The sequence below is a fragment of the Neurospora tetraspora genome (genome assembly GCF_033439725.1).
Source record: "Neurospora tetraspora strain CBS 560.94 chromosome Unknown B0H65scaffold_5, whole genome shotgun sequence".
Lineage (NCBI taxonomy): Eukaryota > Fungi > Ascomycota > Sordariomycetes > Sordariales > Sordariaceae > Neurospora > Neurospora tetraspora.
This window is the reverse complement of record NW_026944387.1, coordinates 1,643,003-1,660,428: the sequence shown is the minus strand read 5'-3', so window position 1 is coordinate 1,660,428 and position 17,426 is coordinate 1,643,003. Positions and strand designations below refer to the sequence as shown.

At 52.8% G+C, this 17,426-nt stretch overlaps 5 protein-coding genes across 5 annotated transcripts; 3 read left to right on the top strand and 2 right to left on the bottom strand.

Annotated features, from left to right (window-relative positions):
- Positions 1-1,192: 1,192 nt before the first annotated feature.
- B0H65DRAFT_576065 (uncharacterized protein) lies at positions 1,193-4,731 on the top strand (the record flags this gene model as incomplete). The annotated part of the gene is made up of 4 exons (XM_062830647.1): positions 1,193-1,355; positions 1,413-3,028; positions 3,125-3,421; positions 3,554-4,731. The coding sequence occupies 4 exons, from the start codon at positions 1,193-1,195 to the stop codon at positions 4,322-4,324; spliced, it is 2,847 nt and encodes a 948-aa protein (XP_062680458.1). The 3' UTR covers positions 4,325-4,731.
- Positions 4,732-4,800: 69 nt separating this feature from the next.
- Positions 4,801-6,663, bottom strand: B0H65DRAFT_443467 (3-ketoacyl-CoA thiolase; the record flags this gene model as incomplete). Its single annotated transcript, XM_062825635.1, has 3 exons — positions 4,801-4,866; positions 5,080-5,173; positions 5,405-6,663. The coding sequence occupies 3 exons, from the start codon at positions 6,661-6,663 to the stop codon at positions 4,801-4,803; spliced, it is 1,419 nt and encodes a 472-aa protein (XP_062680457.1).
- A 1,074-nt stretch (positions 6,664-7,737) lies between these two features.
- On the bottom strand, positions 7,738-9,745 carry B0H65DRAFT_225969 (uncharacterized protein). Its single transcript, XM_062822124.1, has one exon. The coding sequence runs from the start codon at positions 9,587-9,589 to the stop codon at positions 7,805-7,807; it is 1,785 nt and encodes a 594-aa protein (XP_062680456.1). The 5' UTR covers positions 9,590-9,745; the 3' UTR covers positions 7,738-7,804.
- Positions 9,746-11,664: 1,919 nt separating this feature from the next.
- Positions 11,665-14,310, top strand: B0H65DRAFT_576053 (PX-associated-domain-containing protein; the record flags this gene model as incomplete). The annotated part of the gene is made up of 3 exons (XM_062830646.1): positions 11,665-12,317; positions 12,374-12,619; positions 12,645-14,310. 3 exons carry the CDS (start codon positions 11,665-11,667, stop codon positions 14,131-14,133), a joined length of 2,388 nt encoding a protein of 795 aa, XP_062680455.1. The 3' UTR covers positions 14,134-14,310.
- A 2,223-nt stretch (positions 14,311-16,533) lies between these two features.
- Positions 16,534-17,420, top strand: B0H65DRAFT_225849 (uncharacterized protein). The gene has a single exon (XM_062822123.1). The coding sequence runs from the start codon at positions 16,734-16,736 to the stop codon at positions 17,394-17,396; it is 663 nt and encodes a 220-aa protein (XP_062680454.1). The 5' UTR covers positions 16,534-16,733; the 3' UTR covers positions 17,397-17,420.
- Positions 17,421-17,426: the final 6 nt, after the last annotated feature.

Below are 17,426 nucleotides of genomic sequence, written 5' to 3'. Positions count from 1 at the left end.
CCGTGAGCTTGACGTCGACGGAGCGGTGCCGATGGACTTTGTAAGACCGACACGGTTGTTCATCTGAATTTGACTTCCTACAAGTACCTGTTTGTTGCTGACGATATCATTCCAGATTCCGTGCATGAACACTCGGCCTTCCATCCCATGTCCTCCTGCGAGTCCGCTGCCGGCCCAATACCGGTCTCTCACGATGGTCACAACTCCGCGATCTTATGGCAAGGCCCCGGCCCGCCCTCACCATGAAAGAACAACACTGGCTATATGTTGTTCTTTGGGCTCTTTTGGCTCTTGGGAGATATATCACGGACCCGAACCTACCAGCGACTCGGATTCAGAATGACAATATGCCAGTCAAGGACTCTTACCCAGACATAAGGAAGCGCCTCACTTCAACATCATCACTTCGTTTCTCTCTACGGTCTCGGCAACTGGCCAAATCTCCATGAACTGTTGCGCAAGCTACATCAGACGGCATCAAACATCCTCCCATGTCCTCTCCGTCCTTCCTTCGTCTCGTCGTCTCAAGCTCTTCCGCCTGACCTCGAGGCCGGACTTTGGCACCCTGGGCACTCATCCCAACCACCAGCTTGTATCGACCGAGTCCCGACTCCATTCTCTCGCGGAGTATATCTTGACCTCTCCTCTTTGCCCTTCTCCGTTCTCGTTCTTCCTCCTCTATCCTTTCACGGACTATATCTTCACCTCTGCTCTTCCCCTTCCCCGTTCTCTTTCTCTCTCTTCCATCCTCCCACGATCTATAAATTGACCTCTTCTCTTCCAATTTCCCTTTCCAGATCTTCCTTCTACATCTTCACCTGCACTGCTCGACTTCCCGGATCTTTCCACTAGGGCGGATCTTATTCAACCTCCAGATATATATACCTCGACATCTCGGACATCCCTTTTCTGTCAACCCCACTCCCTTCTCCATGATATCACTGGACGGGCGTATATCCCTCATTTCTCAGTCATATCCAATTCCCTCGACTTACGCAGCCGGAGCTCACCCTATGGTTAACCGAAAAGGATTGGATTGATTCTTCTGCTCACTCATCATTCGAAACAATCTCACTTATTACTCATTTTCAACACGGTACTGAGCGTTGAAGGCGGACAACTTCAAGATTTCATCAACCGATACGATGGATCCGACATTGACGCCCTCGACGTCCTCCCACTACAAACCCGCATGCGGATGCTTGAGGACTGTCTTGACGCCGGTCTGAAGTACTCCTCCGAGCTTGCCGAGCTCATTGATCGTGCAGTTCCAGAGGCCGATGAAGATGAGGAAGGCGAAGCTGATACGGAGGCAATCGGGAAAGAGAACCTCAATCAGTGGATTGAAGACGCAGGTGGGTAGTTCGGGCCACAGATCACCGATCTCTACGGGCATGGCTAACCAAAAACAGACGAAATCAGCGAGGAACACAGACAATTCGAGATCCTTGTTGGCGTACAGGGAAAGACTGGGGCGGGAAAGACTTCTCTGCTCAATGCACTCCTCGGATACAAGGACCTCCTACCTCCCAACGACGCACTAGTGGCCACAGCTGCAATTTGCCAGGTCGCCTACAACTATTCCAATGATCCCAAAACGGCCTTCCGTGCGGAAATTACGTTCCGCAAGCATTTGGACGTTAAACATGAGCTGAACAAGTTTTTCGGAGACATCAAGCTGCGAGAGCAGCTGCTGAACGGCAGAGGGGAGTTTGAAGATGACGATGACCAGGAAGGTCCTGACAGCAGTGATCTCGGGGAGGTCATCGCAAGAATCAATGCGACCGCCGAGAAAATCGGAGCTGTTTGGGGCCACACTTTGACCGAACTGGAGGTTATGTCGACACAGGATCTCCTGACCAAAAATGATCCGGCGGTAAAGTTACTCAACACGACAAAAAGAATCAATGCGGCTGATCTTTCGACGTTTGCCCCCGAGGTCAAGCCATATCTCGATGCGACAACAACAACAAGCATCACAGGAAGGGCGGGCGCTAAGACCCGAGACATGGCAGTCTGGCCCTTGATCGACCATGTCAAAGTTTACGTGAAGTCAGATATCCTCCGTGGGGGGATTGTCCTTGTCGATTTGCCAGGCCTTGGTGAAATCGTGGAGAGCCGAGCGGCCGTTGCTAGACAGTTCTACAACAAACTTACAGTGTCCATTGTCGTCACACCTTCTGTCCGAGCAGCCGGCGAAAAGACGGCGGTCAACCTGATGACCGAAAACCAGGAGATAAACATGCGAATGAGCGGAAAGCTCGACGACCGCGGTTACTGTGTTGTGCTGTCTAAGGCAGACGATGGTGTTGACTGGGAGACTACAGCACGGAACCAGAATAGGCAGAAGGACATCAAGATGGTCAGTGACTTGAACAAGAAAATCAAGGAGGGAGGCACTGCCGCAAAGAAATTCAACCTTCAAATCACCAAACTTCTCCAGTCCTTGAAATCGAGAAAGATCAGCGAGGAGGAAAGAACAAAAGTGTTCAATCAGTTGAGAGAGGAGAGGGAGAAGAAGAGGAAATATATGAAGCTCCAGAGAGAGCTCAAACGCCAGAAGAAAGAAGCTCACTGGGGACAAGTGTTTACCGCAGCTCAATCCCGGAGCGCCATTCTAGCAAAGGAGATCAACCGTTATCTAAATGAACGGCATGCTGTGTTTATGAAGAGCTGCCCTGGCGCAAAAACGCCTTACTGTCCGCCAAAGATCTTCCCCGTAAGCGTTAGGGCATACTGGCCGCTTCAGAAAAAGAATGAGGACGACCCTGATGCGATGCCAGAAGACCCCTTGGTGGGTTTCCCCGAGGAGGCCTATACAGGCATTCCAGCTCTTAAGCGCTGGTTGTATGAGGCCACGGTCCCACCGAGGGAGCGCCATATGAAGGCGCTCCTCAACAGAGTCGTTGGCCTGTACTATAACCTGCAGACATGGTCCGATAAAGAGTGCGAGAAAATCAAGCTGCACATGACGCCGGAGGAGTTACAGGAGGAATATCTTGATGTGGAATATGAACGGCTGGATCTTGTAAGTCATCGATTTCCCTTCTCCCTCCAACCCTATCCCCACAATCGGCATCACGACTGGACGTGCTAACAGAGATTCCCTTTCTACGACACACAGAAGCTCAGAGCTTACGCCAAAATCCTTTCCAAACGAGTCGCCGAGTGCAACCCCCTCAAAGACACCGCCGAAGCCATGAGAACATGCGTCCAACAATGCATCGACCAAGTAAATAATTGGATCTACAAAGACCCGGAAGGCGAGAACCGCTATAAAAAGCTTCACTACGCCACATTCCTCGCCATCATCAAGTCCGGCGGCGGCGTCTTCTTCAGCCGCGCCGGGGGCCAAAACAAGGTGTACGACTGGATGGAAGGGCTCGCGCACCTTTTCAAGAACCAGATTTGCTCGCAATGGGTAACCTCTCTCCACATACAACTTCCCACTCTCCAAGGCCCAGCGCGCGCCGAAATTGACGCCAGATGGGACTTTCGCATCAACTCGATTCTCACCATCCTCAAGCGGCAATTCCCTAACCAAAAGGAATAGCTCGCGTCAAAAGAACCCGCCCTCAAGGCGATTAAGGAGGAAGTCAAAGATCTAATTTGCCAAGCACTCATCGACATCGCTGTCAACTCGGACGACGTGCATAAGGAGTTGGCGGCTGACATCAAGGCCAAATGGAAGATGACGTTCAAGAGAGCCGCGGATCCGAAAATCAAAGGCAAAGGGACCATGGAAAAGCGGCACAAAATATTGAAAACTTTCTCCACTCACAAGGACAACAGGACTTATAAGGATGCGGTGACCAAGCTGAAGAAGGAAGTGTCCGAGGAGATAAACAAGTTCCCCAAGAGACTGGACGCAATTTGGATGATAGGCTTGAATAAGTTGAGAGCGCATGTCAATCTCATTATGGACAAAATCGTCGAATATGAGAATCTTGGTGGCGATGATGGCATGGAAGACATGGAGGGCGAGGGAGACGAACTCGGCGGGTCTGAGGAATCGAGGAAGCAGAAGATTGTCCTGCAGGAGAGAATCAGGACGATGCTCAATCGATGGTATTTCGCATGGAACATGAGTCCGGATGATGTCCCCATGCACGATGCCGAGGAACCGGATCAGGACGAGATTACGAAGACCAGTTCGACGAATGGGAGCGATATCCCAACGAAGTTCAGCTTGGGAGCGCTGGCGGATGGGGAAGACGAGTCAATGGAGGAGGATCCGTTAGACGCGATAATCGACCTACATCTTAGTACTAACCTGATCGAGGACGACGTGAAGATCAAGGAGGAACATTTCGACTCGGATTGAGAAAGGAATTCGGTGCGCGAAGGACAGGACGATGGCTTTCTGGGCGTACAGGGGTTGAAGAATCTCTTTGGTTTCTGGGTTTGGTTGGGATCTGGTCAGTTTGGGTGCATTTGCTCTATTACCTGGCTGCGGTTGAAGTCAAGCTTCAGCGACCGAAGTCTCAAGGTTAAGAACGGGGTAGGTTGGAGCTGAAACTCGAATCTTTGCAACGTGGGATCGAAGTTTTCCTGGTAAATGAATTGGGAGTGTGACATGGGACTTGGCCGGAAGTGTAGGGGAGGATATGATATCCCGGGATATGGTGTTGGCTGGCTTTTACTTTTCGGCCTTGGGGATCAAAAACATATCTGCGAGATGCAACTAGATATAGGCAATTGCAGACGTCGTCTGCCGAGGACAGGACTTTCGAGGCCGTGAAACTTGATTGACGCCAAAAGCGGCATTGCCAAAGAAATGTAACCTCCACTGATTCCCACCTATCTTTGAGATCGGAACGATCTCTCAACGTGGGTGCCCAGCAATGGGTCAAAGAGAATATCAATCTATGCCAGAGTTTGCATCTATATCAATGGGGAAAATGATAATGGATGGGTTAATCTGATACGCCGAAGCGCATCAGCTGGCAACCTTGGGGAAAAAGGAAAGAAAGGAGGAGGAGAAACGGAGGAGCGACGAGATGTCCTTATGGACCGGGTGCCAAGTTGGAAGTTGGACTGTGCTCACCTGCAGCAATGAGTGCTGAACCCCAAATTTACCTCGGCTTGAGTGGCGATTTGAGGCTCACGATATGTCGTTTGACGCGAGGCGCTGCAGGCGCTGCAGGTGGGCAAGCAGGCAGATGGTAGATACCTAAGGTACGTACCAAAGATAGCAAAGCGAAGAACAGCCATGACATGAACGGTACCGCTGAAAGAAGGGATTGACACTTTTGACGTGCCTCTTTCGTATGACTTGTTGATCGGAGCAATCTTCCAAATACACCTTCAGTCACAAACTGGTTGGCTTTCTTTCATACCTCATCATTATTATCCATGATATCGCGTCCCAGTATATATATCTACACAAGCTGCCACAGCTTACTCCCTAACAAAGACACCAGCCATGCCCATGCCGGTACCAACGCACATGCTAACAACACCAACCTCACCACCCGTCCTTCCGAGACCATGCAACAAAGTGCTCACCATTCTCGCACCAGTAGCGCCCAAGGGGTGACCCAAAGCAATCGCACCACCATCAGGGTTGACCTTACCATCCTTCCACGCCTCCTCAAGCCCCAGCTCCCTCAAGCAGTAAATCGCCTGACTAGCAAAAGCCTCGTTAATCTCCCACCTATCCACATCCTTATTCTCCAACCCCAGCTGGCCCAGCAACTTGGGAATCGCCACCGCGGGCCCGATACCCATCTCATCCGGCTTGCACCCCACCGTATTGGCGGCCACAAACTTGCCGATAATCCGATCACCAAGTCCCAACGCCGTCGCCGTGCTCCGCCTCATCAACAACGTCGCCGCCGCACCATCGCTAACCTGGCTCGAGTTACCCGCCGTGCTGGTGCCGTCGGCCTTGAAAGCGGGCTTCAACTTCGCCATGCCCTCCATCGACGCCGTCGGTCGGATGCCGTCGTCTTCTGTGACGGTCACCGTCTGGGCCTCGCCGACCTTGGCGCCCTGCTTATCCACCTCCTGATACTGCGTCGTCACCGGAACAATCTCCTCCTTAAACCTGCCCTCCGCGCGCGCCTGCGCAGCCAACTGGTGCGACTTGACGGCAAACGCATCCTGGTCTTCGCGCGACACACCATACCGGCTCGCGACGTTTTCCGAAGTCAAGCCCATGGGCATGACGCAATCCCTAGCGTCCTTGACGGGACTTTCTTTTAAAGCAGGCCAGTAAGAAGTCGGGATCGCGCGCGAGCCGTAGTTGCGCGTCATGCTCTCCATTCCCGCGCCGATGCCCACATCAATAGCCTCTGTGCGAATGGAAGCGGCGATGGAGGCGATGGCTTGGAGGGAAGAGGAGCAGGCGCGGTTGACGGTGTATAAGGAAGTAGACGAAGAATCAAAGCCGACGTGGTTCATGGCCATGCGGGCGGCCTTGGAGCCGCCGAGCTCGGAGAGGACGACGCCGACGGCGACGTCGTCGATGTTGGATGGGTTGAGCTCGGGGACCTTGTCGAGGGTGGCGCGCAGGACGACGGAGAGGAGCTCTTCCGGGTAGGCATCCTTTAGGTGGCCCTTGTAGGAGCGGGTGATGGGGGTGCGCAGGGAGGAGAGGATGACGACGTCGGTGGGCGCTTTGGCTAGGACGGAGGAGAGGCCTTTTGGTAGGATGCCCATTTTGATGATGATGAGGATGGTGGTTGACGGGCTGGGTTAATTGTTGTTGTTGTTTCGTTGTTTAGAAATATGAACCCGTCTGTGTGCTGTCTTGGGTAAAGACGGCGAGCCGTAGGCAACCAATGTTGCTACCGTAGATAGATGAGAAGGAACGAAACTGAGCGTATCACGAAACAACAATACAAGAACTGACGGGGCAAAGAAAGATCACGAAGCAGAGCGTTAGGATAAAAGGAAAGGAAGAACCGAGGACCCGAACACCGCCGGATTGACAAGAACGAGATCGGAGAGCGACCCGTTGCCCGTCTCTCGCGTTGGACAACCGGGAGCACGGTGGGAGGTTGTCACCCTCGTGGCCCTCTTACACGCCGGGTTCCGGGAAATCATGGGGAAAATGGGGAATTCCAGTGGAGATGACACGCCCGGCAGTGGGGTCAAGGGGACCTTGGGGGGGAGCGACGGGGTTAAGCGGCGGCAATGAGCAGTGAGCCCGGAAGATCGATAGTCCCACTTTTCGCCTCCTTTTAAGCCTCCCGTACACCACCGGGCCACACAGCAACTTCGAACAGAATGGAGATCTGAGAAGTGGGCAGCGAGGGGTTACGTATCAGTCTAAAAATGTGAACAAAGCGTTGGTAAAGCCACAATGTAGTGATGTCAACAGAGAACCAGGGGTAGGAAAACACAGGGCAAAGAGATAGCAACGATTTGTGAGCATAGGGGAGAACTCAAAACTCAATACACCCTCGCCCACCATGGCTGATTGTACAGAAGTATACGTTCTCATTCGCTGCATTCAACAGCTCGTTTGTTCATACTATGCCGAGAGGCGAACAAGGCCATTCTCTTTTCCCTCCTCTTTCCATTCAGAAAATGCACCATTCCTTTGCAAGAATGCCCGTAAGGCAGAGAGAGCACCATGCCTCATGAGGTCAAGCCGACAATGCTCCCAAGTCGTCCCAATATCCGTCATAATACAAAGCCATGAATCCAACATCAGCCAGTAATTCCCTTGTCAGCCAACAGTGTAAGGACAGAAAGCAAACGGAGCATCATGCATCGGTGTTGGGGCGCAATCCAAAGCGAGCCAAAAAAAAAATCTCACACGCTATGATCTCACACGCTATGATCTCACACACTATTATGCGTCTTGACTGTACTGGATCCCAAGTCCAACCTTGCTAGGATCGCGCAGGCCCCCAACAGTCCTCAGCTTCTTCGTCGGGCTCAGCCTATCCCGCAATGAGAACTCTTCTATCGGATCCCCGTGTCCGGCAAACTTGCGCTTCTCGCCGCTCGACACCCCGCTCTTGTTGAGTCCGCCGAAGAGCTTCGCCTGCAGCTTTGCGGTCTTATCCGCTGGCGCAGGCGTGCCATTCCGCGAGTGCTCAACCGAGCTAGCTACCTCAAAGCTCTCTCGGGGGTCTCGACGAAGCATCTGCGTCGCAGCTTGGCTGGCCTGGCTCTCAAAGGCTTCCTCTTCCTCCTCATTGGTTGGGTTTCGTTGCGTAGGGCCCAACTGGTGCTGCGAGCTACGGGAGGCAAAGGAAGCGGCTGCTACCGACTGGAGAGCCTGGCGAGCGAGCTCCTCGTTATCTTCGGCGGAGATGGTGCTTTCCCGGCTTCTGCGTCGGTCTCGGGTCGCGGATCGAACAGGTGTCTCGGGCATATATCGGTTGTGACGGTACGGGGGCTCGGTTTGTGGCACCAGATCAACAGATGGGAGAAGTCCGCCAGTCTCACCACGCAATCGCTGTGTGGGGGTGGTGGGAAGCGACGACATGGACTGAACATTTCGCGTATGCCTGGAAGCGTTGTGAGATAACCCCCGAGGAGTCGACGGGGCACTGGTATTTTCCTGGTCGATAGCCTGAAGAAGCATGGTAAAGTTCCCTTTGCTGTGGTCCTTATCGGCGCGAGCTTGAGCTTCCCGATAGACGGTCCGAGGTGTCGGCCGAGGTGGAGTGTGGTGTTGCGGTTGAGAAGGCGCGGTAACCGCAACCGTCTGCCTCCCTATTGTCGCGCCATGGAACATGCCTCCGGGACTGCATAGAATCTGGAAGTGTTCGCGGTTCTCACGGATTCGGTTTAGGAGAAGTTCCCGTTCGTCGCAGAGACTGATGTTCTCGTCCTCCTTCTGCTGTATGATTTTCCTGGCAGCCTTGAGTTTTCGGTTCAGGAAATCCACCTCTTCCACCTTTTGATCGTACAAGGCCTTCAGTTGCATGAACTTTGCCTGCTGGGTTTCCGAAGCAGCATCGAGGTCGCGTCGTGCCTGTCGTGTGTGTTCGGCCACTCTAAGCGCCTCAACCTCCCTGCGAGTCATCTCGTGTTCGACAGCCGCTCGCTTCATATCTTCGTCGGCCTGGAGGCTAAGCAAGTTGTATTGCAATTTGTGATGGGCGGTCTCCATCTTCAGCTTGGCATTCTCCGCGATGCACGTCTGCAACATGCTGCGAAGCTTGTCAATAGACGCGTCGGCAATCTCTTGCGACGCGGGTGGGTTGAATTCCAGAGCATTATTGGCGTCCCTCTTGTTTCCGAAAATACCAGTCGTCGCGGGAGGGGAAAAGTACCCAGACCGCTGTGAGCTCGCAAACGCTAACGAGGTGGCCGCCCCCATCCCGGCGGCGTTCGGCATCTGTGAAGAGGGTGGGGGGGTCACAGACGAGGGAATGATGGTATCGACAGGACCCTCTTGGCTAACTTCCAACCTGAACCCCGAAGGACCGTTATCGACTTCATCTGGCGTGTTAGCGGCCTGGGTGGAGGGTATCGTTTCCGGTGATGACGGATCGCGCATGTCGTCGTCCTCTGATATCAATGCCGGATCTTGGATGAGGCCGAAACGACCGTCGTTAGACATGGCGTCTACCAGCAGCTGTGCTGGCTGTAGTTGCGATTCTTCTGTGTCGGTGGTTGACATTGTCCCGGTATATCTGCTTCGGTACAAAAGGTAAGGGTATGGATCTCGGTTATCCTCGAATTGGGATCGTCAGACTGGTCGCGCTGTGGTTTGGAACCGTGCCGGATAACTCGACGCAATTGCCCGCGGTGGTGGATGGCTTGCTATGTCCGATTTACGCGCCGGCCCAACAAAGACTTTGATGTCGCTCGCTAAAAGGTAGGTCAAAGGTAGGCAGCAAGCTCTCAAGGCGGTGCCGACACGACCTTGGGTGATGCGAGAGGAGGAAACACGGGGAGCGGAGAGCGAGGAGTCGAGCAAAGATGTAGCTTCATCAATTCGGAACCCGGCGTCTACAAGCAGCTACGCGTAACCGAGGGCGCCTTTGTGTCGATTGCGGCAAATGCGTGATGATGTGTGGGAAGTGGATTGGAACTTTGAAGGATGAACTGGATGCGATGTAGGTGGGTGGGGAAGCGGGAGATTGCTGTCCAGTGGCCGTTGACTTGCCCGTTGTTGTTTTGTGACAGAATGGCAGGCTGTTGCTGTGCTTCCAGCAGCTGGTTGCCCAGGACGTCCAGGAGCACAAGTCCGCAAGCCCATGTGGCCCGTTCGCGCTTTGCCCTTTGTAGGAGCAGGCCTTTTCTCGCCAAGTCCTACCGCCTGGCCGTTTTGAATGCCAAGCCATCGACCTCGACACGGGTGCGGGGAACGTCAAACTCCAACCCAGGCTCAAAATGGCCCGTGCTGAAAGCGAAAGCGACTGACTTCAAGCATCTATCAACATCAAGTTCCAATTGTCACTTCAGATATCTCTTTTCAAATCCATTGAACTATTGATCCTGTTTTCTTCATGGTTCCGACAAGCTATTCATCCAAATGACCAACCATCATAAGCAAACAACCTCCAATCTAGTAGTGCTTCCCAAACTCCCACGGTCTCTCGGGCTGCTCAGGCCTCCGATCCCAGTGCTCACCTTCGCCGACCGGGTCCCCTCCATCACCCGGATCCCTCTTCTTTGAACTTGGAACGAGGCCGGTCCTTGGACAGTCTCGCCGGCACGGTGGTCCCTTGGAAGTTGATGCAAGAATTGCAGGTCGACAGCATGCAGTGTGCACGTGTGATTCCTGGTTTATGACAAGACGTTCAAGCAGGAATCGCACGCATCGTCGAGACAAACGCCCAGAAAGGATACCGATTTCGGAGGGTTAGGGTTCTCTGCCTTCTGCCAGTGGACGCTTGGACCACATCAACTTCTGAAAGTTCAGTTGCTTCCCAGATCGCTGATTCCAGTTGCTGCGAACCTGCGGCGTTCCCCGTCAATGACCTGAGCAATTCAACAACCTCATCGCGCTTTGATTCCTCTCTGTTTTGAGTCTGTTTACAATTATGGCAACATTCCCCCCGACCACGCCCTACATGAGCAGAAAGAGGACGTGCATGTATGAAGCCAAGAAACGCATGTGACAAACGTGCATGGTGGCCGTTCCTCAGACTCGAGCCAGACACCTCAGCTTGCCGCCAGGGGCAATCCTCCTGAGGTTTGGAGCTCGTCATGGAAGTGAAGCGGCTGAATCGGTGATTAGTTCTCCTTACATGACCTGAAGCTCTCGAACTAAATGCTTGCGATATTGAGCCACTGGATGCGGTGTACAATATCTGACGTCACGGCAAGGGATCAAGTCTAGCCCCAGCCCGACTTCCCCTTCCCCTAGGAGTCGGACTCAACATCAACCTCGACCCCGACCCAAGTTTGTCACCGTCTCCCGAATACCGCTGATATACATGAAAATTTCCTACATACTTCCTGATATTCCGTTCTTTCTTCTTGACTTCTTCTGTTTCTTTTCTTTCACTCTTTCGGCTACGCCTATGCCAAGAAAAACAACATAATAACCTCAAGATACCCCACGGCGAAGGCCGACCAGCTGATCCTTGCAACGCCGTCCGAACGCCCATCCAAAGTTTGAGGCCCAGACTTTCAACGCCTTCACGAGACACCTCTACCATCATTTGGACTCAACCTATAACACTTTAGAGCCTACCTCAACCATCTGTACCTAGGACAAAACCAAACTCCTTCGCTCTTTCCACCATGACAAGACGCGAAAGCTCCAATATCTCTCCGTCATCAACCTCAGCCGCGCTAGACACCCTTACCGCGCCTCAACTACATGCCTTGTTCGACATTCTCACACACTATGGGACATATTCCGAAGTGGAATGTTTCAAGAATCCGAATGCTATTTCCACCTATGGCTATCCTTTTGCGTCGTCGATAGAGGGTGTCTCCGAGCCCGTCATCAAGAAAGAGTCATCAGTTCCGCTTCTGGCAACCGTGCTGCGCGCCATCGTCCTCCCGGTGCCAGGAGTCCGCGACCTTCCAACTGGTTTCTGGCCGCTAAAATTCCAAGGAATTCTTACCAAGTTTGGTCAAGCAAACCTGTCCGAGAGCTACGACAAAGGGTCTTTGGGTAGTAGGAAAACCCTAGCCACTGCTGCCTCGGTCATTCATGAGTCTGTCTCCAGGGGTCTTATCGGTGGTCTTCCTAAGGGCTTACCAAGGGACCTAAACGGCCACTATGACAGGTCCAAAGCACAAGACCTTGTGGGCGCCTGGGAGGACGTACTGCATGAACTTGTCCACGGAAATCTCGTTGAAGCGTTGTTTGATCGCATAGCTGAGGAACCCGATGTTGAAGGCCACTCGCTTGCCGTGCAGACTGCTGTGGACTACATCATCATTCAGTATGTGCTTCTGATCTTTGCTCTGTACTCTTTACTCAATAACTGACCTCTCTCAGCCTTGCCACGTTCATGCACCATGTATTCGTCCTCTCTCCCGAAGGGTCTTATCTGTTACAGATGGCGGCGAGCGTACACAAGATGGTACCTTATTCGGCCATCAAACAGACTTTTCGCATTGGAAATGCAGCCAGCATGATCAGTGGAATTACGAAGCTCCTCCTGGCCAAAATGAGTATCGGAGGCCTCACTAACTGGCTCGGGCTGACACAAAATGCGGATGATGGCATGAATCTCTTACAGAGGTAAGTGCCTACAGTTTTCATCTAGATGGCAGTCCGATGCTGACAGGCGTAGAATCATCTCGCTCATATTATCTTGGGACATAGGAGAGTTCCGCAAGACCGCCGAACGGATAGAAAAGGCCAAGGGGGGTCCATCTAAGGATCATACAGCAGTCATCAAGGAGTACGTCGCCAAGTCCAGGGAAGAGCACTTGAGGATCAGGAATACCAGCATAAAACGCTCAGAGTCCATCATTGCCACCATTTTCAACGAATCCCGTCGTGGGCTTATGAAGTCCTTATCCAAGGATCAGCACGAGCAATGTCTGGAATACCTATCAACCTTGCTTGCGATTCGAGACCGGGATGAAATCATCAAGATTCTCTGCAAGCAAAACCCAGATCTCTTCACCCAGGCCGTACGGGACTTTATCGGTAGTTTCGAGCCCATGCTACGAGCTGTTCACCAGAATATTGACCTTCGCGAACACGTCTCTGCAGCCGAAAGCTTCCTAACCGACCTTATCGAGACAAGCAAGGCGAAGGATTCTTCAGTGACCATCTCCAGCACATTAACAGCAGAGACAACGATGGAGACCCGCGCTCCTTCCATAGAGGACTACGTCGGCTTGATTAGGAGGCACAGACAATCGGCCTACAACTTTGTCCACCAGGTGGCCAAGAACTGCCCCGAAATCAAGGAGGAGTTCCCCGAGTATTGCAAGAAGACGCTGGTGCAGTTCCGCCAGCAGCCCGAGAAGAAGCAACCACTATCATCGGCCACTCCCTCAAACGACAGTAGCAGCCAACAAACAATCGACACCAAACTCCGCAAAGGAGCAGCCGGAAGTCTAAGCACCGACATCCAGTCCCTCTTCACCGCCCTCCCTCCCCAAATAAAACCCGACGTCCTCGCAGCAGCAGACGCCCACGCCGCCTACCTCTCCTCCCTTGAAGACCTCTCCCTCAAGCGAATGCAACACATCCTCGACGACATGAACCTCACCACCACCCCCACCATTTCCTCATTACCAGAAGCTACAACAACAACAACAACAACAACAACAACAACAACAACAACAACAACAACCTCTTCTCTAAAAGACAAATTCTCCCTATCCACCACCTCCCCCTGGCGAAACAGCAACAACGGCCCCAACAACATGAACAGCAACAAAAGAGCAAGCATGTGCGGCCCCGGCATGTTCCTCTCGCGCTGGCAGAGCCTGATGGACGAAACGCTCATCACTCCCCAAGTACCCACGGGCGGCCAGGTGCGGCGCGGAAGGGACGTGAAGGGGGTGATTGCGCAGGCGAAAACGACGGTGGGCAGCGAGGGTGTGGCTAATACGGATGGGACTGGGACTGGGGCGTGGGACTCGGCGGCGCTGACGAGGTTGGTGGAAAGGGAGGTGCCGGAGCCGCCTGATGTTCAGGTGGTGGTGAAGATGATGGGGAGCGGGTTTGGAGAGGTGGTGGAGGGGAGGATGTTGGAGAGGATAGAGGTGGATATTCCGGGGGAGATAAAGGAATGATTGGGGTGGAGGTGTGGGTGGTGTAACATAGTATCATGAATCTCATTCGGGAGCACATTGGTTGACCCGTTCGCGATGGCAGCTTATGTCGCCCATGCACAAATCAAACCGCCGAGTGATAGATAGGTCGTCGAAAGAGGGAAAAGATTTCTTGTTCGTTAATCTAGTCCATATCTCTCAAAAAAAAGAGGGGAAAGTGCCAATGCGCGTTTATGGCTAGGAATAAAAACCCCGAAAGTCGCAACCCAAAGCTTCCGTCCCTGCCCTGAAATCAAGAGCCGCCAGCTCGTTGCCGTTCCGTCGCCTAAGAGGAGATCCATCAAGCAAGTACGTCGGTACAGAGAGAGGTAGGTGATGGCAGCCGAAATTCTTTCAACCTCGCGCTGTCACTTCGCGATCCAAGGCAGATCAGATCTTCATCCCGTAGGACTTAGATTGGGAGGAATCGCTCGAGTTGGTTGCACTGAGCGGACGCGCGGGCAAATTTACTTGCTGCCGCAGTTGGAGCAAGAGCCTTGAAGATTCCGGATGTTAGTTGGTGGTCATATTTCCTATGAGAGTGATTGAAGATCGGATCGGACGGGGACGGGGACGGAGATAGAAAGGCAGGAGGATCAGGAGGATATCCGGTTGGAGGGGACCTGGTCCCGTCGCTTCAAGACCTGACGAGTAGAGCGCCCTCCAGGATGGCCTCCGGGATGCAAATTCAATGCAAGGATGGATAGGAAGAAAGAGAAACTTACAGCCAGAGCCGCAGTTGCAGGAAGAAGCGCCAGAGCAGCCGCAGTCACCCATTTTGATAGAAGTGGTTGTTTGGTGATTTGGGTTAGGTTGGTGTTGGTTTGTTGGTTGAGGGTTGAAAGACTGATGATGTTGTCTTTTGTTGTGATGTTCGTTGATGATGAGGAATGAATTGGAAAAGATGTGAGGGGTCCCGTGAGTTTAAATACACAAACAGATTCCTTCCTACCTGTACCGTACCGTTCGAAACTGTGACTGTGACTGTCTGTTACCTTCCACGCATGTTAGCGACGATCCAAGCCTATCGGGGATGCCCGCCCGCACGGGTTTGCGATATTTGTGCCGGCTGCATTAACAGTGGATGTGTTCGCTGCGTCTTTTGTGCGGCGTTCTGGGCCAAACACTTGGCAACCAACCGCCCAGCCCATTGTCACAGGCGGCGAAATACCCTCGTCGTAACGTGTAATGCGATGACGATAGAGATCGTTGGTTTTCAAAGCGTGAATGGTTACATTGTTCATGTGATGTCTCAGACCCTGCAGATCAATTTCTAAGGGTCTTCCATCGTTCGTTCGAGATGATGTTTGCTGTACCCGATTGATGACGAGAAAGGCGAAGTTGAAGTTGCACACCTCCGGCGCTTTGTGTTAGTGTCAGCGCTACAACACTTGCGATATCTGTGCCGGCTGCATTGTTCTGGTTGCTCAAATGAGTGACCCCCACCCATCGGCGTTGATTTGGTATCACGGTCAAGGTACCACAAACCAGATATAAACGATGTGTGCATGTTCTTACATGAATGTGAGCTGCGTGCTCATTGAGTCCTGCCGATGATGACGCTGACACCCGACTTCATCGGGACAATGACTTCACTTCCGTCGGCGGCAGGAGGTATCGACCGAGCAACTCCCCGCACCTGCCGATTCTCCATGTTTTCAGAGGGAGATGCCTGCCCGAAAGACTAAAGTCATTAATTGATGTAGCTTTGTTAGTGCATCAGCAGAGTCTCTAGCTTCAAAGTCAGCATCAGTGTTGCATCCTTAACAGTAAGACACAGGCGCTGAGACGCACGGGCAGCACCGATAAGATAACGTCAACTTAGACCGGGCGGTAACTGCCTGCCGCGTATCAACTCGAGCAATCCATTCCAGGTTTCACTCGAGAGTTCCAACCTCGCTCTGTCAGTTGACAGTTCCATATCTGATGGATGACAGCTCTCCCATGTCTTCTTCATGTTTGCATCCGAGGGAGGTCCGGTATCCTCCTTTGTCATTGTTTGCCATGGAAGGGTATTATTCACCTACTTCTAGGCACGACTAGCATGTCCGCCGCCAGCAGCAAACCACGATTGTCGCACCGAGTCACGAGTGTCGTGATGTTATCAACCCGAAGTGCACACTGCCAATGCCCATGGTTCAATGAGGCCGTAAGGTACAGGATGAGACCTCCCGGCTGGTAGCGAGGCTCTACAAGGGGCAGCATGGGACCGTTGTTGGGTTGGCAGAGCTAGGCCTTTGATATGGCACCACGACTTCATCAAATGACGCTCGTTTGAGATGTTGTCCAAGCGCCCGGAAACCATCTGATAGAGGGATATCACACTGGTAGGTATTCGGGTTTCTGGGAAGCTGATCTCTCCTTGTCGTACGTTTCTAGGCCGAGCTCGGCATCTTGAAACACTTCGAGTTCCGCTTCGTCACTATCGACTCATGCCCGTTCTCGACGTTACGACTCAGTCACATTTGTCTCTCCTATATGAACTGGCCGAATGGCGGTAACAAAAGGAGCCAAAGTAAGTCATCGTACATAATATCCCGAAGCAAGCAAAATATTCTGGTCAAAAGCAATTATCTACAGCCATGTCTTCCGCACCACGCAGGTCCAATTCAACATGTCCGCGCCCCGATAGCAGCAGTGGTGCCCAGGAATTTCCTCGTACACCATCCCGCAATAACAGACGGCGACGTAGCCAATATCAACAGTCTACACCGGAACGCCGGGATGATTGGAGGACAGATCCACGAGATAACGGACGACGACCTAGCCAGTATCAGCAGTCAACACCGGAGTGCCGGGATGACTGGAGGACGGATCCACGAGTTCAGCAAACACCACAGCAACGAACACCATCGTCCTTCAACAGACCTGCATCCTCTGCTCAGAGAACAACTCCAGATGCTAGATCAGCACCACGTCGACCCTCGAATCAGAGATCGCCCCCGAGCAACCCCAGATCAGCTCCTCGGGGGCCATCAGATCAGAGATCGCCCCCAAACACTAGATCGGCTCCTCGGCGGCCAGCAGCAAATAATCGGTCAGCTAATAACACTCGGTCTCCCCAATCCGGCCCAAGTCCGAACAACAAGCCAGCACGGCCTGATGAAGCCGCAACCAAGACGCAGATGAATCAAACATTTTCGATTGCCATGATGACAAGCCCCGCCAACCCGTTGCCGTTCCCGCTACCGATACCTCTTGGAATTGCTATGCTTCTTGTCGGTTCTAGTAAGAGCGGCAAGTGATGGGTCCGGAAGTTGTGCTGGGGGGTGGTT

Bases quoted from the DNA above. Each gene is read 5' to 3' on its own strand.
- B0H65DRAFT_225969 (XM_062822124.1), bottom strand. From the start codon at position 9,589: ATGTCAACCACCGACACAGAAGAATCGCAACTACAGCCAGCACAGCTG.
- B0H65DRAFT_225849 (XM_062822123.1), top strand. From the start codon at position 16,734: ATGTCTTCCGCACCACGCAGGTCCAATTCAACATGTCCGCGCCCCGAT.